This window comes from Phoxinus phoxinus, assembly GCF_949152265.1.
Source record: "Phoxinus phoxinus genome assembly, chromosome: 3".
Lineage (NCBI taxonomy): Eukaryota > Metazoa > Chordata > Actinopteri > Cypriniformes > Leuciscidae > Phoxinus > Phoxinus phoxinus.
Genome location: NC_136878.1, coordinates 34,045,100 through 34,072,598, shown reverse-complemented (window position 1 = coordinate 34,072,598; position 27,499 = coordinate 34,045,100). Strand labels below are relative to the sequence as shown.

Genomic DNA, 27,499 nt, shown 5'->3' with positions numbered 1-27,499 from the left:
AAGAGAAGCCGACTAACCCTTTCTCACAGAGTAGATGTTTGTGAAGCAAATGCTCCCTTTGCCACCATAATTAATCGCTCTCATTAAAATGACAATTCTTTCAAATTGCCGTCGCTTCATTTGATAGGCACACATACGGGCCTGAAAGGACAGACGTTTCTAAGGCCAATTCATTGAACGGGCTATGCAAGGAGTGGTGGAAAAAAAAAATCTTAATTAATGTTTTTGTTTGAGCACAGAACAATTCGCTGCTTTCTGTTACCTTGATACGTTAATGTCTTTGTGCGTATCTAAAAATTCTGTTTTACTGATGGCACATTGTACCTCTTGTTTTGTTTTGATTACACCACATGCAATATGCAAACTGCAGAGGCAAATTTTACTTTCCTTTATTAGAGAGACACAGGGATGATAATTTCCTAGACAAATAGAGGAAGATTCTTTGCATTTGTTTCAAGGTGGACAAAACAGTGTAGGCTACATCCGTGTAAAAATGCGCAGCTGATTGCCAAAATAATGTCCGTTATATTAAGATGTTAATGTACTGACTAATGAAAGCGTATGCTCTCGTTAATGCGATTGTCATGCAGTTATCAATACCAGAACAATCAGTGAAGAGCCTTAATGTGTTTGTTTATGCATGGAGAAAAAGAGCTGCAAACCTGAATGATGATTTTCATTTTCGCAAGGAGCACATGTCTTGGAACTTTGTATACTACGAAAAAGTGAAATGGAAGAGAGATAGATGGCTGAAAACTAAAGCAAGCTTAAAGGTGCACAAAGTAAATTCTGGTTTATGTTGCGCTTGCTGCTGTGAGAATCTTAGACTTTATACTGACACCTATAGTTGTGGATGCAGCATGGCACAAAATACAGCATTTTCATTTACTTGTGCAACTGTATGGCCATTTCCCAATATGTGTTCTTAAGCGATCTTGCGTCTTTGTGTTTTCGCACTACGTCATCATCAACCGTCAAATTCCGGTTCCAATACTCAAGAACGCAAGTACAGAGAAAGTACCTGGATGTGTTCTTGATATCGAGGATGCATCGAGTGCAAACTTGAGAAAATCGAACAGTTAAAAATCCAAAAAGTCATAGTTCTTAACTATGAACTCTTGTTCTTAATCAAAAGATTCCCGCTGAAAGGAAAGCTCACAAATACACAACGGCTTGTGAAAGTAAACGTGTCGTTTTGTCTGGCATAATTTGAATAAAGTTCTAATACCTGGAGAAAGCCTGCAGTAATTTTTAATTGGCATATTTAAAAGAATCATTGACAAAGCATAACTTTAAATAGGCTACATTTACACAAATACTAAAACAAAACAATATCAAATAATGACAATAATGTAATTAAATATTTTAATAGGTTATGACATCTGTGATGTTTATGCCATATTTACTGTGCATTAGATGGTGCTGTCCCACTGCATAATATGTAAACGCTCAGTTGAGCAACAAGATCACAGCACATCTCAATTCTCATTTCTCGCAAAGATGCGTTCTGTGTCCTCGTGTCCGAGTTCATTCTTTCAAGGTAGCCTGGCAAGACCGGTCTCCTGTGAATGCAAGTGCATTCTTAGAAACGTTTCAAAAAACGAGGGGTTATAAAAAAAAAAAAAAAAAGAGCTGGTCATGTGATCTCAATATGGCAGCCTCCATGAGGGACCCACACTATGTAAAATAAAAACACCTTTTTGGGCCACTTATTAGACTGGAGTCTTCATCTTAAGTCAGAGTACATGATTTAAACAATATGAATCAAAATCAGTCATTGGGGTAAAATAAACGAACATACTGCAGAAAAAATGACTGCACCTTTGAAGTCCTTCAAAATCTATTTTCTACCCACCAGTGAGCAATATGCCATATTTGGGCCTCTGATCTAAAATTTACCTGCACTTACTGAGCTAAGTGCACTAACATGCTCTTCATTCATGTAGCATAGCGGCGAGGATCAGCTCTCAGGGTCATAATGTGTAGCTTTGTCCAGCACACTTCACGTCCATTATCCACTTCATTACATGTCTCCTCTCATGCACAGTGCAGCCTTATGGCCTTTTAGAATAGCCTTAATAACCTCAGGGCCATAAAGCTAAAGCTTAAGGACAGAACGGCACATCTAAACCTTGAGGCAGAGGATCATCGAGGTCACCTTTGACCCCTACCCCAGAACCAGTCCTTCTATAAAGAGAGGGGAGAAGCATCAGGCCACACATGGGCTTTGTGAATGTCCAGACATGAAGGCAAAGGGGCAAAGGGCTGGAGAAGGAGAAAGGCTCTGAAACCTAAAGTATGTATCACACCACAAGGAATGGTCCCATACTGTTTGTCGCCAGTAGCATTCCAAGTTATGATTGCCCTATGAATGCCACTACTGCCAGTATGCAGTGCCACTAAAACTGAACATTAAAGATTATAAACATCATATACGTATTAGCTGCACTAGTGCATAATGCACCATATCAACACCATGCTCTTTGCCAGTGTGTCCATATTTCTGATCTGAGGGTGCAAACGTACTTACAAAATTCACTGTCAAAATTAGGAAATTGTATCTCACAGGAGATAGATCATGTCACTTACAATGTTTTCACTTTGATTGATATAGTCTGCATGGACCTGCTCCTTATCTGCATGAAGATCCATTTTTTCTCATGTCACTGGACACAACTACTCAGGCCTTGTCCACACTAATATGTTGTCATTATGGATGCACAAGATATCGGCCACCATATCGGTATCGGCCGATATATGTTAATGTTAAATGTTATCGGTATCAGCCCAATAAGAAAATCTGGCCGATATATTAAAGCCTATAAATAATGGATTATTTCCTTCAGCATGCTGGTTTTGAATGGCTTGAAATATGATTGGAATCACTTCAAAAAAGGAAAAGACAGTAAAGTGCAACAATTATAAAATGAGAACATTATAATGGTGCGCTTGAAACATGGCTTTTAATGGTGAGACCTTTTGTAACCAGGCTCTCAAAAATGATATCAAAATTTCGATTTAGATTTATTGGCGAATATATCGGTTATCGGCTATAAAATATAAAGAATTTTATATTTGCGTTTTTAGCATCGAAAACAAAGCTTTTTGAAAGTGGATAGATTTGTTATGTTTCCATGTTGTAGTGTGGAATGTGAAAACGGAGGTATTTAAATAAGATGGCGTAAGTTTAGTAATGGACCTTATTCCTACTCTCAAATTACATCATTTTACATTACATGGGATAAAAAATTATTTGACAATTAAAATGTGTTAAATGTGACGTATTGTCAGCCAAGAATAAAACCGCAAAATCCATTTATATATAAAAAACAATAAACAGCACTAGAACAATAAACGAAGATAAATAACCATAGGCAGAGCGTGTGTAAGGCCAGGAAAGCGGTAACGTGCCTATAAAGGCAGCATTTTTCAGGTTGAGGACACTGTCAGGGACTGAGGAAGAGGGGGGAGGGGGTTTCCGAGTTCCTCCACAGGTGTGTATGTCTGAAAAAAGGTGCTCCTAATCTGAGCTGATTATCAGCAAGTTGCATCTCCCCTAATAGCACCTCGTCCGTCACATGCTCAGTCATCTGACAGAGAGACCCTGTCAGAGAAGGAGGGACGGAGGAACTTGAGAGGGAAACTTAAACCAGTAATTAGGCTCAGCTCATCTGGTTAGGGGAAAGGGCCCGGTTTCTTCACTGTGTTAACCAAAGAGCGCCCAAACAACAGCCTAGAACAAGTAATGCTGACACCTTTATATACAATAAGAGACAATGTACAGTCAGACAGTCATTATCTCCTAGAAGGCCATATTTTACAATAACGACAAGTTGACTGTGCATAATCTTTCTTATTATGCGAAGACTTACCAAAACATTTTTTAATTAAAAAATTTAATTTATATAAAGTATGAATTTGATTTGAAATTATCTGAGAAGAAAGGAGACCACAGAGTTATATGAGAGACGTTAAACTAAAGAGTTTCGATGTTAATCAATCAGTTTTGGAAAAGGTTTATAAAAGCCATGTTGAGAGTTAATATGTTAATATGTCGAGAGTTAATATTACAGCTTGGTATGGAAACCTGGGAGTGAGGAATAATAATAAGTTGCACAGGATAGGGAGAGCAGCGAAAAAATTATGGGACGCCAACAAACACATTGTGATTCCACACATCCACTTTACTCTGAATTTGTAAAGCTATCAACTGCAAAGTTTACCGGTCATTATACTGTCCAAAAAAATTTCACCTCATCAATGAGAATGAAGTGGAAAGCTGTGCAAATATGATCAAATTAAAGAAAATTAGTTGAATTGTTACCGTATTTATATTTATAATTGGCTTTGTTTATGAATAAATCATTGAATGAATTGATACTGAGGCTACTGTGTACGATATCGCGTAAAATATGCAACGCGGCATATAAGAGGGGCAGCCAGAATCTGACAGCTGTGTGCTGAGTGTTGCATTTATATCGATTATGGCTAATCTAATGTCCAAGTCTAACCGTTAATGAAAAAACATCATCTAATTGGATTTAATTGCTATTAACGGGCAAATGTTTAATTGGCAGTTATATGCCCCTTTTATCTCAGAGTGGTCCTCCAGTGAACAGCCCCCATCCACACATGAACACACACGTTTGCATCCATCCCTGACACACACCCACACTCGCATGTAGCGTACACAATGGGATGAAAAGAATTCATTTGTCAGCCTCCAAGAGAAGATTAATTTTATATTCTGAAACTAATGGATGGATTGTATTGCCATTTAATATGACATACGTATAACGCATGTTTTCTACAAAGTGTTATTAAGGGACAAAATGTATACCATCAATTTTAAATTATCCGGAACTGCAAGACTATCTAATTAAGTAAATAATGCAGAGATTGGATCAAATATTTATTGACATGTGATGGTGGTTAAATGGAGCTAATGAGGGATGCAAAATACCCTGCCTTCAAGTCATCAGGCAAAAGAGGCTTTTGAAATGAGTTGATCTCTAAAGGCCCGATTACCTGCACAAGCCCATTTACTGCAGGTCAAACAGCTCTACTGGGATAAAGACAGTAAGAGGGTCTGGAATGAGATATTTGCCATGCTTCAATCACTTGCCATGTTGCAAAGCATGTGAAAAGACCTTTACATGTACTAAAGGTTTAATTAAATCTGCCTTTGACTGTCCAGCGGAAATGCATTTCTCATATCAAACATTTATGGGTGACGATAATGTTGTTTTGCTCGCCCCTATTAATTTATTCAAAAATACATTAATGGATTTAATTTTCTAAATGGCCTAAATATTTTTTAATTAACCAAAGGTCTCATTAAAAGGTTAAGAAACAAAAGGGTAACACTTTATTTTACAGTGTCCTTGTTGTTACATGTACTTACCATAGTAATAATAGTGAATTATGCATACATGCAACTAACTCTCCACCTAATCCTATACCCAACCCTATAGTAATTACATGTTCTTAATTAACTCAGTACTTTAAATATACAATTACACTGTAACAATGAGACCTTAAAATAAAGTGTAACCAAAAAAGTTACTATAGTTTTTGTATGATCATTATTTCTTAAAAATAAAAAGTAGTGAGCAGTTTTATTCTGAAATATCATTAATATTTGATCTGTCTCACCAACATGAAAACAACAATTACATTTCTAAAACATTGGCAAATGTTCCTTCCTTTCCATCATTTTGGATCTTATTCATCTTTGACCCTTAGGTGAGAGAAACAAGTAACAGGAAATGTAAAACAGTAAGCCATATTCCTAATATTTGGGATTTTACACTGTATGATGGATAGGGACTTCAGCCTCTGAACTATTTGATTTCTATTTGTAACAATTACATGTCAGTATTTTTATGTGAGGGCACAAGCGTGATGTGGGTCCCCTTCTGGTCTGTCCTGCAGTGGCGCAGCTGTGGGGGGTTCAGTCAAACAGATGGGATCAGGCGGCCCTCTGCCCTCTACGGGTCCCTCCCACACACGTATGTATACAAACTCTCACCCTTTACCGTACACACACACCACATTGACGTCCATACAAAGGACAGCTGCCCGTACCTGCCAACATTCAAGACTGGACTAATTACTTCCCAGTCATCAGTTACCCAATGGGCTCTGGACAACAAAAGGAGAGGGGTGGGGGATCATAACTTCACAGAGCTTCATTAGAAAGGATCATTTGTCAGGACTAACAAGCCGAGCTACACAATGATGACGTAGATGGTCTCTCCATCACCGTCTTCACAAAAGTTTCACCGAGCACCAATGTTACAACAACACAATCTGGGATATTACAAATTCTCTTCATGTTGTAGTGAAATGCAAAGAAACATATATGCTGAAAGATGTGCATTGAGGGTGAAGTATAACAATTTTCACCTATGAGCGAATTTGACTGGTCAAGTCAAGATATGATGAGTTTGTAAACAAATGCAAATTAAATGCATAAAAGAAATAAAAATGCGGATTGATTACGAGGGCTCAATTACGGTGGAGACTGATGGGCAAGGTGACTGGAGAAAGGTGCATGATGGGATTGTAGGACAGATATGGACATAGGAAATATATCCAATGAAATCAAGAAAAGTTAGTGCAAGGGAGACAGAGGTTAGTTGTTACAAAAGGACTTGGCTCAAAGGTGGTATCTTTATAAATAAGGCTTAAAATCAAAAGACAAATAACACAAAATATATTTTCACTAACCATGGATTTGTATGTTGGTTTCATACACCCAGTTTAAAACTTTCTTAAATTATTTATTTTTTAAATTCTCTCCTACAAACTAAACAATATCTTATTTTTTTCTAGCTGTTGCAAACCACACTGACATACATTCTGTTAACAGTCAACTACATAATGAAGGGTTGTTCTCATGACTAGAGAGTTCATAAATTTCATCAGGTTTTTAAAAACATTATACATTTAAAATTCTATAAGTATACTGTCTGGACAACAACTTTTTCAATCAAGTTTTTGTCGACTAGACAGAAAATCAGAGCTGCAGGGCTTTTTAAACACTATATCATCCATAAAATATTGTCCTTGCCATTAAAAAAAGCAAGGACAAGTAAGCGTACAAATGAATGAGTCACTTGCACAGAGTGGCAAATGTTTAAATGAGCACTTTAATGTGAAGTGACTATTAGGGCAAACACTATTAGCAAAAACTTTGTGGTCCAACAAAACAAGACAATTCGATTTCTATCGCAACTAACTGAGCCAGCTCTCTGAGAGAGGAGAAAGAGAAAAATGGAGAGAGAGATAAAGAGAGAAGGATAGAGAAAGGGAAAGGGAGGGCTGGAGGTGGGGTGCTTACTAATGAGAGCAATGCCTAGATAGGCAGTAAATAGGAGTACCAATATATCAAAAGCTATTCTCTTCAGTGAAGGCTGTGAAATCTTGAGCAGACCCTTTCCTAATTGAATTTCATGCCTTGCTTTTGTCATGTGCCACTGCAGCTTCTGTCCCACCAGCTCTATACAGCAGCAGGGTCCGAAAAGGAGGGTGAGACTGTGCGCATGGGACTGAGAGATTAACACGGGGTGTGCGTGGCATTCGGCTCACCCAAAAAGTGTGCGCAGACTTACAAAAAACTAGATCCGACATTGGAAACGCGATAACGAGGACGGAAGGAACACGCAGAGAACTTCTGTCAGGATACGGATGCAAGAACGTTCCCCCACCTGCACACACTCCGGCCCCCAGTCTCCGTCCCACCACGAAGGCCCCTCCTCTGGCCAGATCAAGGGGTTGGATCCCATGAATTAATTACTGTCCGCCTCTCTGCCTCCGGGTTATTAATAGTATGAAATGAGCAATAAAAGGGCTTAGGAGTGGGAACAGGGGTGGCAGACTGCAGAGGTGATCCGGAGGGGGGCAAGAGGGGAGATTTGCGGGGACAGAGAGAAACTTTTGTGGACGGGGAGAAAGAGAGCAGAAAACACTATGGTGCTAATCTTCAATCCATCTGGGGTTCATTAGCATTTAGTGTGTTTGCAGTTGCCAATCAAGCCTTAAAGGCGCCTTTCTCATCCTCTTTCAGGCCTCCAATGTAAGCCCTGTTAGAATGGCGCGTAAAAGACTTGACAAAATATTTTTGGACAAGTGCTTTTGTCAGCGACCTCACCCCTCCCAAGGATTGGCCTCTGTACCGGTGCTCTCAACGGCACAAGAGCTCAGGCATACAATTCGCCTATTACAGCCGCAAAGCTTATTATCCCCCAAAATAGTTAATAATTAGATTAAAACTTCAAATAAATGAAGTGGTACTGTGAATGAGCCAGGCGTAGTCTCTCTACACGCAATCTGTCTCGCAGTCTATCAATATGGATTGCCAGGATCTCTCTTTTTCAGAACTCGCGCACAATGCCGCAGCAGATGCAGCCGTAAAGAAAATAGTATAGCCATGTGTCCTTTCTTTGCAGCACGAGGAATTCATGGCCTTTGCGAGAGAGGAGGCGGCAGAGGGAAAGACGTAGCCATTTAGATGTGTTTGTTGTTCTAATCTGGTTCTAATGGCTATTCGTGTCGGTTTTTATTTGCTGATTGCGGTTGTGATCGACATTAAGAGCAAAGAGCAAAGAATGAATAGCAAATATGCAAGTGATAAGAGAAAAGAAAACAGCTTTTCAAAAGTATATAAATGCATCTCTTCCAAAAGGTTAACATATATGTTATGTTTACATTTAAAATCTAGCCATGTTTTTGTATTTTGCTGCACTATAGTCCCATTTATCCATGTTTTTATGAGTTTTTCTGCTTATTGTGAAGTGTTTACTGTGGAGTATGTACCAAAAGGACAAACTTTAGATTAAAAATAAAGTGATTTGTAATGCCAGCTTTAAGAACTGTATTCCATTCAGTCTGAGACGACTAGTGAAAATGCCAATTACAAATTAAAAGTATTTGAATGAAAAGTCAACACACTGTCATGACAATTCATAACTATTTTACAGTTTAGTGAATTGGTGGATAATTCATACAATCTCATTTGTATGTATTTATATATAAAACTATAAAACTGACAGGTTTAGGGGTCAACCTTCATGCTTTAATTTTTTTTTCAGACATTTACATACAAATCACATTTTAGGTACACATTGCTATCTTGCAAAATAGTTACGTTTTCTCATGAGATCAAGAATGTTTTAGTATTTGGCGCTCAAGATGCATGAACTCCACAAGTGTGTGAAACCTGATGATCATGTTCTCCAGCGTGATTTAAAATGATTCAAAGAGCATTTTGAGCTTCAGAAGCAAAAGCTGATCTAATCGCTATAAGCAAAAACTGAACACCTGATCATCTGGAGTCACATGGTCAATGTCACCGATTAATTTAAGCATATTTCTGTTTATTTTCTGAGTTTAAATTAGACTTTGAATCTCAGATTTAGGCTGCCAGTTTTAGGCTGTAACAGTGAAGGAGAAGCAGATCAGAAAGAAAGAAATAGAGTCACAGAAAATTGAATGGGGGCAGCAAATCCAAAGAGAATAGAAAGAAGAGCGCAATGATATTTTCCCATCTTGATGGTTTCACTCCACTTGAACAAACATTCACAGCTGGAGGCTTGAGAGAGAAAAGAGAGAGCGAGAAACTCGGGGTGAGAAAGGGTAAATGAGAGCGAAAGAGTGCATGACATGTAGACAGAGACGGTCTATAGAGGTTAAATACCGCTTAGTTTGTGAGGTCACATATACTTGAACTGATGAGAACATGTAACAGTCACGAGAAGAAAAGCGCATTTCTGTCTTTAATTCAAGGCATTGTCAGAATTTCATTGAACGATCAGTGGTATTCCCAACTGTATTTAGTGTGACAGTGAGCGATAAAAAGAAAAGAAGTATTTTCGCCTTGTAGATACTCGTCCCTGGAGCTATTATAGAGTGTTTCTGCTTGATACACAAGAGATTAATCTATTTGAATGTGAAGAGATGTTCACAAGCACATGCACCTGCCACTTAATAAAAAAAGACAAAAAACAACAACAACAACAACAACAACAATTAAACGCTACTCTGTTAGTTATTCAAACAATTTTTTTAACAATATACGTCTTTTATCATGGACTCTCTGCATCCTGATGTCCAGTTGTCAGACATGGCAGTGTAACACCGTTCTCTCGGACAACCTTCTCAATCGTTCTCTCGCTTTCTTTCTCTCTCCCTGACTCTTTTTAAATCCTTGGAACAGTTCAAGAGACAAATTGCTTCTTGTGCCCGTATCAATGCATTTCATTTAAACCTCCTCAGCAGGGGGGTCCGGCCGAAAGATGTCATTCAGCGAGAGAGGAAAAGATAAAAAATATGCGGGGGAGAAAGAGGAGAGCATTGGAGGCAAATGGGCCGTGAACTGAACCATCATGTAGCCGCTAAGAACCTGCTTGCAGGCTTTATTCAATCGCTTCTTATTGTGGAGCGGCGGGCAGCTGAATGCTCTCTTTCAGAGAGGTCTGCAGCATGAACTTAAAGCAAGTAAATTTCTATCTTTCTGCACATTAGCTGCCTCATTGCCCTTCAATTGAGTCCCTAAGAGCTCAGAGAAAAGAAACTGGTGGCAGGAGAAAGATCGAGAGAATGAAGCGAAAAGTTAGCCACATAGGCAAGAGAGGATGGGAAAGAGAAAAGTCGGAAAAGAAAAGGACCGGAATAAATTGAGCGACCGTTTCGGTCTTCAAAACTTCTGCACTTTCAAATGACTTCCATAATGACGGGTTATCGTGAAACGCTTGCTTTCTGATCTACACCAGAATATGCTATGATTTAACCCGTGACCTCCAGAGAAATCTGAGGACGGAGCCAATGACTGTCCCTCAGGCTCTTGCCATTATGTCAATCAAACAACAGAAGACAATAGAAATCACCGGCAGATCGGTCACACTTCCTGTAGCACTGTGAGGCATAATCTACCCTTCCTTCTCTTTCCTCTCCTCCATCACAACATCAACAGGTCGCTCTTGCCATGATCAAAGAGGCTCTTGTGTTTATCCAACATTGACAATAAGAGCAAATGTTAGATTTCGTGTCAGGGATAAAGGGCTGTAGGAAGTGTGTCGAGAGCTGGGAGGGGCTAATGCTGACAGATCCCTCGGGATTGAGAGAGCACTTGATCACCTGAGAGCTGTGTGAGGTTCTAAGCAACAGGTGGATCTATGTGGTTAGCATAGACGGCAAGAGGACTGCTACTGTTAGTAGGTCTGAATTAAGCATGACACGGTTACAACTCCTGAACTACAATGCAACACATCTTTGAGTACCCTTGCTCTTACCATTGCTTTTATGAAAGTGGTACTACATCATTTTTTTTTATTAAAAACAAAAATTTCATTCAAATGCTCATTAAAGATGAAGTGCATCATTTATTTTACACACGCATCACCAGTTACAAAAATAATGAATGTTTCAAACAGGTTTCTTCCTCCATCTGTTTAGTCAAAAAGGCCCCGTCCCAAACACCCTCCTTTTGTTGAGTTCAATTCATGAAACTCTTGAAATGATTAGGTCCATTTTATTCTCAACCCTTCTTGCCACTTTCAAGGCCCAGAAAGGTAGTAAAGACATTGTTAAAATAGTCCATGTGACTACAGTGGTTCAACCTTAACTTCACGAATCACGAAGCGACGTGAATACTTTTAGTGCGCAAAAAAAAAAAAGTATTCTCGTCGCTTCATAAAATTAAGGTTGAACCACTAGTCACATTGACTGTTTTAAAGATGTCTTTACTACCTTTGTGGGCCTTGCAAATTATTACGGTGTAGTCAAAAAGCTCTCGGATTTTATAAAAAATATCTTAATTTGTTTTCCGAAGATGAACGAAGGTTTACGTGTTTGGAACGACATGAGGGTGAGTACTTAATGACAGAGATTTCATTTTTGGGTAAACTAACCCTTTAAGTAATTCTGAAGTAAGTTCAAAATGGTCACGTTTATTTAATGGATTCACTCGAGTTAACAGTTATAGTTTCGTTCTGTTCCGTGCAATTTCTCCAAAATTTAATTCTTCAAAAAATATGTTGTATTGTAACTGAAACTGTCACTGTACATTTATCTTTATGGTTTTTATGTTGTTGAGAAGTGGATAGGTTTAGAGTAAGGGGTTGGGTTATGGCTTAACATATCTAATTATACACTGTACCCTATACATTTAAATATACAAAGGATTCATGAAGATGTTTACATTTGTAAAGGTATAAATAAATACCTTTACATTTTAGCATACACAAATGTGTGTTACATACAAATAGTTATGAATTCTTAAGAGGCTAACTGTTTTTTCCCATTAAAATGTCATATTTTTTAGTTTAGACAGAGCATAGCAATTAACTAAGAACTGTTGCCATAGTAGTGGAAGATGAGTCGTGAAAATGTTGGAAGAGACTGTCAATTCTAAATGCACATATCTCAAACTTAAGAGTTCACTAGCAAAAAAAAGAGACCTTAAAGTTCACTAACATGGACTAAAAGCCATAAAACTCCAACTTTTCCAAATTCTTCATATATTTTCCAATAATTTCATGGCAACTTTGTATCATCAGTCCCTGACGACGTGTCAACCTACCTATGTTAAGGTGAACATTTGGTCTATGCATTGCATGTATGGGTGAAGAGTTAATTGTGGTGGTAACGCTGTACTGACCAATCAGCTTTCAGGACGAGACCAGTTTTGTGTCTTGGTGAGAGAGGTGAAAAACGTCTATAAGAGAAAACAAAGACCAGATCACAATCACAAATCAACACTTGATTCAATTATCTGATGATCAGTCAACAATATCATTGCTTTCACGGTGCCAGCACTGAGAACAGACAACTGTTTAACCAGGGAATCTATCGGAAGATTGACAGCACTAACAAGTGTGAGAAAGAAGCCACATTTCCACACACGTCACATCAAAGAGCAGAACAAGCATGACACCATTGAATCTGACTTGCTGAACTTGAGTCACCCTCACCGATGACCCCTTTTATGGCTTATGAGGAGCGTCGATCATGAATGCCTCCGATTTTGCAGCGCATGGTTAATGGTGACATTTGGCTGTCGGGGCGCTCCGAGTAAAAGCGTCCCGCACACACAGTGGCCTGCGGCTGGGGCTCTAACAATGGCCGGGGCCCACAGTGGACACACACACTTCCAGCTGTGGCTGACCATCCTGGCCTCTTCTCCGGCTCCCATGAAATTGGAAATTATCAGGGCCGTTTCTGGTGACAAATCATTGTCTGTGTGTTCCTGCCACTTTCCGAGGAATAGAACAGACCGAAGGAGGGAAGAAACTCTTTTTGATGGGACTTGAAGGCTGACCTCGTCACCCTCTTCCTTCAAATCTCTGACCCCACAGAGATGGACTCAAAGTGTGGCCTGAGGTTGACTCTTTTAAAGTGCTACATTGATCTTTAACCGTTCCCACATTTCCTGCAGAAGCATCGAGAACTTCAATATACGAAAGGGAATGCTGGCTTCCTCAATCTACCCGTCTACACCATTGACTAGAGCTATCGACCATAGTCTAAATTTTTTACAACAAATGTACCATCTGTGAACTTACTTAATCTGGGCTATGATGACACTATTTTCTTCTAGATCTGCTGTACAGTTGAAACAAACGTTGTTGCATTGTTTTCCTGTTATCACTGTAAAGCTGCCTTGAAACAATGTGTATTGTAAAAAGGGCTGTACATAAAGCTGACTGGACTTATTCAGGTTAGATGCCATATTGGACTTCACACAGATGCAAAAACAGGCTGTGAGTGATAGACTTAAGCCTGCAATATATATTGGTGTGACATTATTTTGAACAAAATCAGGCAAAACGAAGGTCATTTCTGGAGTTTGAAAAAAGCTTGCCAAAGTGAATTGACTGTTCTTCATGTGTAATACAGTAAAGCTGCTTGCTTTAAAGCAATCTCTTTTATTAAGTGCTATATAAATAAACGTGGCGTGACTTGATTGGAGTTCAGAATTGCTCAGAATCAGATTCTTTCGTATCCATTTTCATTCGAGTTGTATTCATTTTTGTTATTGGGAGGAAAACATGCATCAAATATCCACGTCTTCATCTAAACGCCACTCTCAGAAAAGTGGATGGTGTCGGGATGTTTGCTGACAGTATATCGCAGCAAAGGTATTGCAAACTCCTTTTTACCCCTAAGCAAATAACAAAAACCTGAGTTGAGAACTGCAATGAGAGTACATCAGGGCATTTACAGACGTTACAATAGCACGCACTGTATAAAAGTAATATATTACACAATTCTCACAACTTATAAATTGTTTTATGTTTTTGTTTACTGAAAGTTTTTCAGAAAGACATATCATCAGCAGAACTTACAATCCAATGAACACCCTGTACTTCTGTAACTCACAGCCTTGTTTTCATTCCTGTCCAAAATGACATGGCACTATACCCTGGTCCCTGGCGAAGGTTTATTCCCTCAAGGCTTGTGAATGGGATGTGTATGGTAAACCAGAGGAATCTCCACTGACCTGCAGCTGAACTCTGCTGTACCCACAGCATCTTTACAAACTCCTGCTAGTGTGGCCAAGGAAGGAGGCAGTATTTGTTTATAAATAATGTTTCCTTTACAGAGCAATCGCTGCTTGGCTAAAGGCTGAGGAAGTGAGTTGGGCTCAAGGATAAGGAAAACAAAAAGATGAAGGGAAAACAGCAACGGCCAGTTATGTTGCCAGAGGGCCTGTTCTCAATATCAAATATCTCTCGCAAGAAATAGGCTACTGCAGTACTTGTTTTGTATGTTGGTTTCAAAACCCTCTTTGAAATTTGAATAATTTTAAGTTTAATTTGGATTCCCGCAAACTGAAGTTTCAGTGGCCAGCATAATATTTTTGCAGTAAAATGCAATAAAAGCACATTATGAAACAGGGGTCCAAAGTATAACTAGTCAACTGGTTGAACTGTGTTCTCAGGACAAGAGTATTTAAAAAATAAATAAATAAATTTCACATTGGGGCAAGATGTGACATCTTAATTTGTATACAATGCAATGATGCAAAATGTGTTGAAAAGAACAATTGTAAGGAATTTCTTCTAACTAACCGTTACCATTTTTTTTGCCGTTTCATAATTGTTTAGGTTAGGCTAATCTTTCCTTTTAGCAGATACGAGTAACTTTCCATTAATTGATTGTTAATGGCTTTTTATTGACAAAACGCCAAATTGAAAGGATATATTTTTCTTTGTAGTCAAGAATTAAAAATGAGTTTTTAAAGAAAGTGACATTAAAAAATAAGCCTAACCCAAGATTTATTTACTGAAGTAAATTGTGACAACGTTAGTTTCGATCGCTAGCTATATTCATGTGCCATGGTTATGTATTCGAAGTTACCACAGCACCATGCTTTACCAGGGCCTAATATTAAAACACACACTATACGGACACTTTGTGGCACTTTCAATACCAGTCAACCAAATATCTTATGTACGCTGATATAGCTAGATATAGCAGCCTAACCTAAAATATATCACTGATTCTTGACAGTCGGGACAAAACACGTTTTAAAAAACTTTTTTTTTAAATACACACTATATCAATTAGAGTTATTCGTTTCTGCAGAGAAAGGTCTTAGCTATTTAACCATGTAAAGGAACAGGTTCTAAATAAAAACACATTTTAAACAAATTTACATGTTTCCCTTCAGAACTGGATTTGTGTCAACTCCGTCAGACACACTAAAAAGTAAACAATTTAAATTCTTCCAATCCAACAAGAATCTAAAGTTATGAAGTATATTCTAATAGTGTTTAGTTACTCTGATATGTAAACAAAATACAATATATAAACTTAAGTTGTGATTTCACACTATTCTGAAAACTCAGATTTCTAAATATTTGCATTTTCAAACTTTGATTTTAATTTCAATATTGTAAAAACAAATTCCTTTAATAAATAAAACCTAAGAGGATGTAGATCAGATGGTCCTTTATTACAAAAACAACACCAACTGAAGGAAGAATATTTTTTTCCCAAAAAAATTAACAAAAACATACATCCAAACGTCGAAGATCTGACGGTGTTGACGAAAAACTGACGGTGTTGACGAAAAACTGACGGTGTTGACACAAAATGTGTGCATTGCTGATTATTGAACAGATGTGCTCTTTAAACACTACTACTAAAACTACTCCTTGTTATTAGAGTATTGAACTTACTGTAAAGCAAACTATAATAAACATATTGCACATACACCGTTTCCAACTATTTTAAATTAAACCGTTTCCAACTATAAAAAAACAAAAAAAAACAATAAGGGAAACCAGGGGCTACCCTCTGCCGTGATAATTTTTTTTGGCCATATCGCCCAGCCCTACACTGGCTTCTCATTTGTCTATCTGTCTCTATATATATAAATATATATATATTAAAGTGCTGGCAAAGTTACACGTTACACAATAATAAGCAGACCACTGCCTGCCCATTCTCTACAAGTCAGATGCGTATGGTTAAATAATGTAATGCATGCTATGTATGTGCATTTATGTGTAAATAAAACCCTGAAATAACAGTTTAACCCTTCACTATATTCACAAATAATATTATATTCGCACATTAAGAGGTTATTGGTGGATTTGTCAACTCCGTCATCGTACAGGTCAACTCCGTCAGACATAGAACCTGACGGAGTTGACGTCTGACGGAGTTGACGTAAGGGCATGTATTTTCCACCAAAACATGTATTGTACACTGCAGCTAGGTAGTTTTCCCTCAGTTGCTAGCTGTCCCAATAACCTCACTAAAATGCTTAAATTCAATCTACTATGGTTTAAAAAAAGTATCTTAACAGAAAGATGGTATTGACATGGTGCAGCTGTGACCATAGGAATATTGACATTGTTTGTCTAAAATATATAAAAATGTAAAACGTACTAGAGCATGTGTGGTATTGCTGCATTCACCACAGGCAGGGAGATGAAAAGGGGTCCTCAGGGATATAGCTGACCATGCTATTTCCTGATTTAAAGAGCTTTATGAAAATATCTGACGGAGTTGACAGAAACTGAGGACACAACTTTAATAGGCAGATTTCTATGGAAAATATTGTTTGATGTTCACTTCATGCATTGTTTTTTATATGTATACCCCTTATTTTGTATTTGATATATATGTTTTCACAATTGTAGAGCTTTTTAAAGTTTTTTGGGATGGTTAATGTTGTGACCTCTTGCTGAGGACAAGTGCAATAACATGGACCTTCTACATGGACCTGTAGAAAACCTTCAAATTTTCCCCAAAAAGATAAAAAGTTTATTCTAAAAATCAGATAGGTATATACAAATCCTTTAGATTTAACTTTGTAAGTATGCCAATCATGATGAATTTCTTAATTTTTGCTATAAATTAGACTTTTCTATGTGGGACATGTTTTGTCCCGACTCTCAAGAATCAGTGATATATCAAATGTGATGTTAATCAAACTCTTCCGCTCAATATTGAATAATGATTAGCCTAATGTATTTTAGCACTTTGCGTTTCATAGCATAGTTAATTAGGCTAGTTAAGAGTAACCGTAGAGGAAAAAACAACAATTAGTCTACCGTAAAAGAAAATACCTTTTTTGAAGACTTGAGAGGACGACTGTCTGAATATCTGATTGCGCTACCTGAAGACTAAAAAAATCACATGTAAAGAAATGGTTTGAAGCTAGTCGTTAGAAACAGCTTTAGCGTCCTCTACTGCTTATCCTCGTGTACGTCAACTCATGTACGTTGATTGCATTAGAAGCTACATTTCCGAAAAACAAAATTATAAATACATTGGCAACAGCACAGTTATTATCGCAGTCTTAGTAAAATTACATTTTGGCTATTGTGACAACAATTATATTTCCTTTTGTGTAAAGATTCTAAAAAGGACATCGAAGTAGTAGTGATTTCACGTCTCTCAGTCTCAACACACAAAATCATCAACACTATTGTGTGTATAGCTAATGGATCAAATCACCTTAACGCTCTGCAGGTACAGGCGATCATACCACTGCAGTTCTGTGGTGATACTGTAAGGTTTTCCTGGTGGTCCACTTGGCATTATCTTAAATTTCAGTCCAAAGAATGTCCAAAATCGTAAATAAATACCCTTGTTTAGGTAGGACAGACAAAATATTTTCTCTCGGCAAACAAGCGTCTAAAAAGATAAAAATGACTATAATAAACAAATAGAGGAGGCTTTCCTCCGTATATTCTATTTACTTCCAAATGCATTCATGCAATATAGAACATTAGGCAATAGTTTAGGCCTACAAAAAAAATCTGACCACTTCACAATTTCTGTGCTGAATGTTTGGAGAAATTGTCTCCTTTTACTTCCGTCTAGAGATCATAATTTCTGCTGGTTGTGAAGGTTTGAGAGACATGGACATGATGACTACAGTTTTGATTATAACTAACAGCTTGAACATAACTATGTCCAGACTACCACCTTTAGTGACCGTTCTTTTTTTTAGTCATGTAGACAAAAAATGTTTTGCTTTTTGAATATTACTACATTTTATTGTTGGTTACTCATAAAAAAAAATGGTTAACTATAAAAATAAAAAAAATAAACAACCGACATTTTTTCTTTTCCCTTTATATGTCAAAACAAATATTTAAAACACTTAGAAAATCAATATTTTTCAGTTATTTCTTTTTTTTTTTTTTTGTACAAAGAGGTTAAACACCAAGTCTGACAAACCACAGGGTTTCAATATTCTCATCTAACTCTCTGCTTGTTTCAAGAAACACTATAATTCACCTGTTGTAAACTTTAAAGTGACCTGACAAGAGACAGCAAACACGATTACAAACTAACAGCTCGCTACAGGAGCGTGAAAAGCCAATGAATCCTTAGAATGGAATGCAGCATTTTTCAAAATGGCCATTAAACTTTCATCTTTATATTTAATTACTTTGAAATGGTAAAAAATATTTATGAATAAGAATCTCTCTTTGCAAACTCTTGTTTTGCCTGCTGAGAGGGAGAGATTGACACATATAAAATACCCAGTGAGCAGTCATTTTCAACACAGCAACAATATCAGTTGAAGTCCGGCTGACCCATGAATAAACTCAATGACATCGACTCTCCATTTTACTTCAAATTCATTTTGTGATTAACTAAAATGGCTTATATGAACTCGAAGGCAAAATGAAGTATATCTCTGAGGATGCGTCTTTGGTACACTGACTTGCAATTGGCACCGAAATAAAAAGGCAGAGAAAATGGCATATTAGATGAATTTGTTATTCGTTCAACGTGGTCGTAGCTTTTATAACATGGATGTTCCAGATTTTCAAGGGGGTTCTCAAAATAACAGAATCTGACCTGAACCTTAGAAAATAAATATGATAACCTAATATGTCTAAAAGTGCTGGTAGAAATAATTCAGTAAGCACGCAAGATGAAAACATAGACAGTGCATGGGAAGAGCAGGTCATTCTGTTGGTCCTTGGATGTTTTTGTGAGGCCACGTCTCAATTGGCTCCTTCCTCTCTAAGTAGTGTACCTGCTTTGTGTGATAACTGCACAGAAAAAATTTGCAAAAGGGCAAACTACAGAGTGAGCCGTTTTGAGTTCAGTCCCGTCTCACCAATCTTTCTTCTTCTCATCCATGGACACTCCACCTGGACCTAATGCTACTATCAGCAAAAGGCCACCGATCACTGATGTGGTCTGGAAGAAGTCGTACTTGAGGAAGTCGTGCATGGGCTTGTAGGTTGGTATGGTCCAGAAAGCATTGAAGTACACGTTGATGGCCATCAGCCAGATGACCAGGGTGAGGGCCGCCAGTTTAGTCTTGAAACCAACAGCCACCAGGACAATGAGAGCTGTACCAACCAGGTTCTGCAAAATCTGAAGCAAACAGATACTTTAGAAACAGGAAGTCAGTGACGCATGTGACTGATGTAAAACTGTAATACAGGAAGGAGGATTCAAAACTGCAAAAATCATCTATGCAACTGAAAACCTGTCCACGTCTGACCCCAAGTGGTGAAAAGGATTACTACAATGGAGAAGGACTGGTTTTGGGACACATTACCAACACTGGGAATAAAGACAGTTTAAGATACAAAAGTAAGAAAATATCCTAAAATTAAACATTGAAATTATTATTATTATTGCTGTAAACTGCATAGGCTTAATGGCAAGTTATCCATGTTTGGTTTCCAACTCTTACCGTGCAAGATTTTGGAGTTAGTAAGAATTTTATTAAAATAAATTAATACTTTTATTTAGCAAAATGTATTAAATTGATCAAAAGTGACAGTAAATACATTAACATTGTTACAAAAGCTTTCTATTTCAAATAAATGCTGTTCTTTTTCATTTTGAATGGTTTGGCTGAAAATCACGTGAATAAATCACATTTTAAAAATATATTACAATAGAAAACACTTATTTTAAATTGCATCTCCTCACAGTATTACTGTTTTTACTACATTTTTATCAAATAAATGCAGCCTTGGTGAGCATAACAGAGTTCTTTCAAAAACATATCTAAAAAAAAAATTCTTACCAACCCTAAACTTTTGAACGGTGGTGTTTATTGCTGTTGACAGACTTGGCACACACGATTTGGAAATCTTCCTTGCAATTGAACCTTTAATTAAAGTAGTCTGTGTCATATTGTTTTATTCATCATGTGTAGTTTTGTTTGTGTATTTTGAAAATGTGTGTATGTTGTGCAATGTCACCTAATATGGATGTCAGATGAATTTATGCCAAAATACTGAAGAGTATGGCCTTTAATGTCAACAATAAAAGACATGCGAAGCCTCCCTTTTAAGTTGATCATTCTAAGTACCGGTATGTACTACCGGTCATAACCATGTACAATTAGACGATCTATAACTGGACGTAATGCCCACATTTTGCCTTTGCTATCCATGACTGTATCAGAACAGACTTTGTGACGTGACGTGTAGCCATGTATGGTGTCCCATACTCAGAATTTGTTAATACGCACGCACACACACCAGCCATTTTTGCTGAGGTGATTGGGGGTTCGATGCCTTGCTCAAGGGCACCTCAGTTGTGGGTAATGAGAATAGAAGAGAGCGCTGTTCATTCACTCCCCCCACTTACATTTCATGCCCGTACTAAGACACGAACCCGCAGCCTTCAGGTTACAAGTCTGACTCTCTAACCATTAGGCCACAACTGCCCAAAGAGGCAAAGCAGTGTCTCAGAATTGTTCCATGGAGATGAATGACACCAGTGCTGAAAACTGTCTTGCCATTATAGCTATTGGGCCCTATTTTAACAATCTGAAACGCAAGTATAAAACACGAAACGCAAGTAACTTTGTGGGCGGATCTCGACGCAAATCTAAAATGGGTTGGTCTGAAGTAGCTTCATTATTCATTAACATGAAATAAACCAATCAGAGCGCGATCTCACATTCCCTTTAAGAGTAGGCGTGCTTGTTACACAGTGGATTGCTATTATAACGGCGGATTTACCAGGCGCGCGCCAGGAGCGTTTCACAGCCGAGGAGACCGAAGTTCTCATCAGGGCCGTAAAAGACAGAGAAGTGACATTGTATAAGGATGGAAGAAACCCCCCAAATTAGCCTCGGTTAAATTGGCGTATAATAATTTGGGTAAATGTGTAAGCTAGATTTATGCCTATTTTTTCACATCTTCATGGACACAACAATGATTTCCCTCGTGTGGTAACATTTTTCCTTGTAATTATGTATTGTTCGCAAAAATGCGTAGAATGTAGATGAGAGAAGCAAAGTGTATAACGCGTTGTGCACACGCTACATTATGGCCAAGCATGCTCCCTTAAAATAGCATCTGAATAACGCGCCACTGACTTTAGACTAGGTTTTTCCTGGTCTGTGGCAGAATTGTGGCTCAAACTGCAAAATAGCACCAGGGAACTTTTGCGCCGGAACACGACTCCTCTTTCCGCTGAACCGCCCCCGAGAGCGCAAGTTCATTCACTAATTTTCCGACGTGCGTCTGTGGAGGGAAAAGTCTGCTGTGCGTCGGGTGCAAAATGCGTCGGTGTACAAAGTCAATTGTGTCGGGTGCAAAATAGGGCCCTTAATGTTTGCAAACCAAACAAGCCATGAGCATGCAGTTTCTATTGTAATGCAACATTTAACTGATTCAGTTTATCTGTTTTTGAGAAAGCTTGCATTTCAGGTTGCATCATAATGCAATTGGCACAAATACTTAACCACAAACCCACATCCTGAGCAACAATCACAACATCATATTTATGACTGTGGCCTGCACAAAAAGCTGAACACAGTGCAATAATGTTTTAGACGTTCTTTCAAGTCCTAATATACTGGGTTAATTTAAAAAAAATAATGTTTTAGACATTCTTCCAATCATTATATACTGGGTTAATAAAAACATTTATAAAGCCAGAAATGGCCAACTATAAACAAACAGGGCTGAAGTTTTATATCAAGCATCTAAACTTGTTTCTAAAAATTGTTTAACGGTAAATACATATTAATAAAAAAAAGGGAGTCATTTTTGTAATATTCTAAAATGTAATTTTCTGCTGCTAATTCAGTAGATATTTTTACAAACAAAAGGAGCCAAAAATGTAAATTCTGCCATTACTCACCCTCGTGTAGATCCAAACCCGTACGACTTTCGCTCATCTTCAGAACGCCATGTTATTTTAATAAAATCTGAGTCAGTTCAGTGCTCTCTATTGCACATCTACATCGCTACCACTTTGGCGCTTCAAAAAGTTCATAGAGAGTTCATCCATATGAATTGTGCGGTTTAGTCTAAATTTTCTGAAAAGACACAATCACTTTATAAGATGAACAGATTGAATTTAAGCTTTTATTCACATATAAACATTGATCAGTGGACACAAACAAAAGCTCAAACGAACCTGCTTGACAAGCGAGAACAAACCTCATTGGTAACACACAATAATTAACTTCATTTGTTCTCGCTCGTCAAGCAAGCTTACTTAAGCTTCTGTTTATCATAACTGATGTGTGTGTTGATGAATCACTCAGATTTGATTCAAATATCTTCATTTGTGTTCCAAAGATGAACTAAAGTATTAAGGGTTTGGAACAAGAGTGTGAGTTAATGATGACAGAATTTTAATTTTTAAATAATAAACAAAATATACACAAAGAATACACTATATTGCTCAAAACTTTGGGGTTTAAGATTTTTACTTAATACTTTAATACTTTTACTATAGGGTTAGGATAAGGGTTTGGTTTAAGGTTAATTGCATGTAATTATGCATAATTTATAGTTATTACTACAGTAATTACATGTAATGTGTAACAATTACACATTAAACTAAAGTGTAACCTAAAAATCTTAAAGGGGTCATGAAATGCAGTTTCAGATTTTTATATTATGTTTCTCGAGGTTAGTTTATAATGTTTGCAGTGTTTTTTTGCACCAATAAAGGTTTTACTTTTTGGATGAAATATAATTTAATTGGGTAAACGGATCAATCGCATTTCTTTGCGATTCACCCATTTACCAGGTTGAGGATGTTTGCTCACCGAGAGGAAGCTGGTATCAAAGTGCAGCAGCGTCATGAACATGAGCACCAGCAGGACTCTGCCTCCGAGCTGCATGTACTGTTTAGGAGAACTCTCTCTCATAGTGGGAACACCAGCAAACATACTCCTGCCCTCAGAGCGAGACTCAGCAAGGAGCAGCAGCAGACCTCCACCCAGAGCCAAATTCCTGAACACAGAGGAGAGAAGTCAAGAACGACGAGATCAGGGCATAAAACATAGGATGATCTACTCATACTTGCCGTATCCTGCAAAAGAAAAGAAAAAATACACTCACCTCATCAAAAACTTTGGGTCCCAAAGAATGCTATAGGCAACAGTCTGGAACAGATAAAGATCAAGACCGTAAATAAACGGTTTAACTCAATTATAGTCATATCCACAGATTATATCTCTCAGATTAAAACTAAAACAGAATGCTCACACCTGTAAAGCGATGATAGCAAATAATCCAAAGCAGGCATATTGCACAAAATTCCGGCTCAGGATCAGTATACAACCACCTGTTTAACAGAGAAGATTAATACAACATTTTTATAGAAAAATCTGAAGATGGTCCAACTTGAATATTTTAGTGCTGAACAAACTTCTTACCCAGCTGTCCGAGTAAGTTGATTAAGACAAACAGTGTGGCCAGAAAGAACCCACATCCCCACGTCGTCTCAATATACTCCTTCTGCTCACTCCACTGGAACCACATCCGAATGCCGTCCTCCAGGAACGTGCTGATCAGACAGAGGCGCGCTATGTGGGGCAGGTACTGCTTCGTCACTCGAAGGAACTAGAGATGAACGAAAAGACAAACATATAAAAAAAAAATCCCCAAATCTAGGTATGAGCGTTTACAGGTATAATCATGTTAAATGGTGTAAGATGGTGTTAGATTAAGGAATTTGATAAAGGAGGAATTTCCCACCGGTCAATCGACGTGCAACAACAACACCAGCAACAATAGCATTTTTTTCTCTCTTTTTCCCGTGCACATTTTACTTTCGCTTTCGAATTAGCGGCAATTGCTTGAATGGTGGGTTCATTAATGAAAAACACAACAACAAAATGACAAACTTGCTTATCTTAAACATTGAAATTATAAAAAAAACAGCATACACCATGAAGGTGTGTGTGTAATAAAAGTGCTACCTGCGGAAGCTGCCACCCTTCATCAGCTAAAATTTGCAGACTGCCTTAATGTTAGCATTGGGTTTAAATCCAAAATATTTCCAAATAGGCGCTTTTACATTTCACTTTGAAACCAAATCTTCCACCATCTCTTGTCATGTGACAGTCAGCTCGCCTCACTCTTGTCATGTGATAAATGACACTGTTGCTTTATTTTCCTGTTATCACTGTAAAGCTGCTTTGAAACAATCTGTTTTGTAAAAAGCGCTATATAAATAAATGTGGCTTGACTTGATATGAAATCTGACTCCTGCTGTTGATCTGTGGTGCGATTTTAGTTCGGCTCAGACTGAATTAAATAGATGCCTTCAGTTTTTAATTGTAGTGTCTGTTCTCTAACTGAACTAAATGATTTTTATTACTATAAAAAAAAATGCAGTGCCACGGTGGGCAAGTGATGTAATCGGTGTGCGGCTGAACACTGTGTAACACCAACTATCGCAGCAAGCCTAGTAATTATGCAATATTTCTGCTTTTCTGTATTTTTTTTTTTTTACTTTACGGTTTTATAGCTTTATATCACATCAAGCAAGCAAGCAATCAAGCGCTGAAGCCGGTCTTCAAATGCATGTTGTTTAATGTTTAACCCCTGAGCTCCAATTACCCTTTTCACTTTTCCCTACATTTTAGTCAATATTATATCAGCACAGGTGGCCAAAAGCACATCCATTTGCAACTGATGACTCATGATGAGCACAAGGGCTATAACTCCTCCAGCATTTAAATATCACTGTGGTTTACTAGCAATAAATATTTTCCACTTCCTCATAACAGGTGTTGAATAAAGATGGACAGGGAAGAATAAAGATGCTGCAATTTACTCTTACATGATTATTGCATGATCTTATATTCTCATCCCTTAACCTGTAATAAGGACAAGATTGTAAGAAAATATAGCCTATTATATTGGTAAATTAAAATATCAACTTAATTAATTCTTCTTAAAAGTTGAATGAAAGTAAGAAGTAAACTATAGAGTATAAACTATAAAAGACAAATGGTAAACTATGGAATTCTGTTCTTTTTGAATAAAAATGTGCTGATTGTGGGATTACTATATATATATATATATATATATATATATATATATATATATATATATATACACATATATACACATATATAATGTGTGTGTGTGTATACGTACAAGGCAGGATTTTGTTTAACATGGGCAATAACACTCTCTAAACATGCTTGTGATTAACTCAAGGCTTATTGAGTGCTTTAACACTGGCCTCTGCTAAGCCCCGCCCCCAGACGATCCACATCAGCACTAAGAAGACAACGAGCCAATCAGCATTCAACAAGTACCAAGCAAGACTAAATGAATGGGGAAAAGATCTCAGGGCCAATGTCTGCCTGTGTGTCAACATTACTCTTATAGTCTGCATGCCTGGAGGGCATTTGACTTGTTTCCATGAATATCACAGATTTGTTCTCTGTCAAAAAAAAAGATAGTAGGCCTATTACTGCATTAGAGTTGTATGAATAAAATAAATATATGATTTTTAATATTGTTCCAGTTGCCATGTGATAAAACCGGTTAAAAATAAATATAGCCGTCATTGGCTGGGATTTAATCAATTTACCAAAAATGACGCTGACAATTAAGCTTCAAATGAATAAACTGAGATGATGACGGCACTAATAATGGTCTTGTTTTGGCCTTGAAATCCCCAAAACTGATCAACCAAACAACTCCATTATACGCTTCTACACATAATTACATAATCCTAAAGTTGCTTCTGGTTATTAAGCCCAAACTAAGCAGAAACTACGCAGCATGAAAAAGACCCCCAAACACATTCATACTCATACGAATTATGCACATTTTGCAACGTAAACAACATAAACGCATTCGATGAATGTCCAGCTGTCAAATTCCTTTTAAACCTGGACAACAAAACCTAATCTTTTCCTAATCAGTCATCGTATGGGAACTATCAAACGAGTATAGTAACCATGTATCATCTACTCTTGCTTCATCAAGATGCACAGATGTGTGACTGCAGCTGGGCACGCAGAAATACTGTAACGTTATATGTAACTTATTTACCGCGCGACTACATAAATACATGTCATTCAGCCCTTATCAGTACTCGAAAGCAGCCCTGGAAAATCAAGGTTTTGGCACAGTTCTTCTAGAGAGAGTATCACTAGTTCAGTTCCTCCATCTGGGTCACAAGACTAGAAGTTAGTTAATAAATAAATCTAATTTGCAAGCAAGCAAACATGACCCGAACTGTACACGCACACATGGACTTTCCCAAACTCATGGACCGTTTGTTTAGTGAATCAGTGTAGTCTCCATGATTTAGTGTGCAAGGTCCCTTCCCTGGCAGGGCCTTCTGTTCTCTCACCTGATCCGCCACGTCCTCCGCGTTGCTCATTAAATCATTTTGAGCCATGACACCAAAATCCAAGAGACGCTTTCCGTCTGCAGGACACCTTAGATTGATTCCGTTCCGTTTATCGATACCTATGTCAGCTACCCGTTGTGTTACAGGTCTCGTACTAGACTTGCTTCACCGTCGTCTGTGTGTACTAGAATGCCATCTCCGCCCCATAATGCCCTGCAGTTCGCTCTGTCGCCCCCTGTAGGACACACATATCTGTACATGCCACGTGTACTGATGCAGCCAGAATATAGAGCTCAAGCAGTGACGTCTGGTCTGCTCTCAGACCAGTAATCTTGTGCACCTCTTATTTTTCTATAAAACATTATATTTGTATTACTACTTATATGGGTTTAGATATTTAAAAATTATGATGATTTTTAAC

At 37.7% G+C, this 27,499-nt stretch overlaps 1 protein-coding gene and 1 long non-coding RNA gene across 3 annotated transcripts in view; both read right to left on the bottom strand.

The window, feature by feature from the left end:
* LOC306995448 overlaps positions 1–17,883 on the bottom strand; it is a 39,904-nt gene extending 22,021 nt beyond the window's left edge. For both annotated transcript variants that reach the window (XR_013796855.1, XR_013796856.1), the window contains exons 1-2: positions 17,586–17,883; positions 12,584–12,718 (exon numbers count right to left, since the gene is read on the bottom strand). This is a non-coding gene — a long non-coding RNA (uncharacterized lncRNA). The remainder of the gene's footprint in view (positions 1–12,583; positions 12,719–17,585) is intronic.
* A 1,352-nt stretch (positions 17,884–19,235) lies between these two features.
* surf4l (surfeit 4, like) lies at positions 19,236–27,396 on the bottom strand. Its single transcript, XM_079607053.1, has 6 exons — positions 27,079–27,396; positions 24,134–24,320; positions 23,966–24,042; positions 23,817–23,860; positions 23,522–23,708; positions 19,236–19,863 (listed from the first exon to the last, which is right to left on the bottom strand). Exons 1-6 carry the CDS (start codon positions 27,124–27,126, stop codon positions 19,597–19,599), a joined length of 810 nt encoding a protein of 269 aa, XP_079463179.1. The 5' UTR covers positions 27,127–27,396; the 3' UTR covers positions 19,236–19,596.
* Positions 27,397–27,499: the final 103 nt, after the last annotated feature.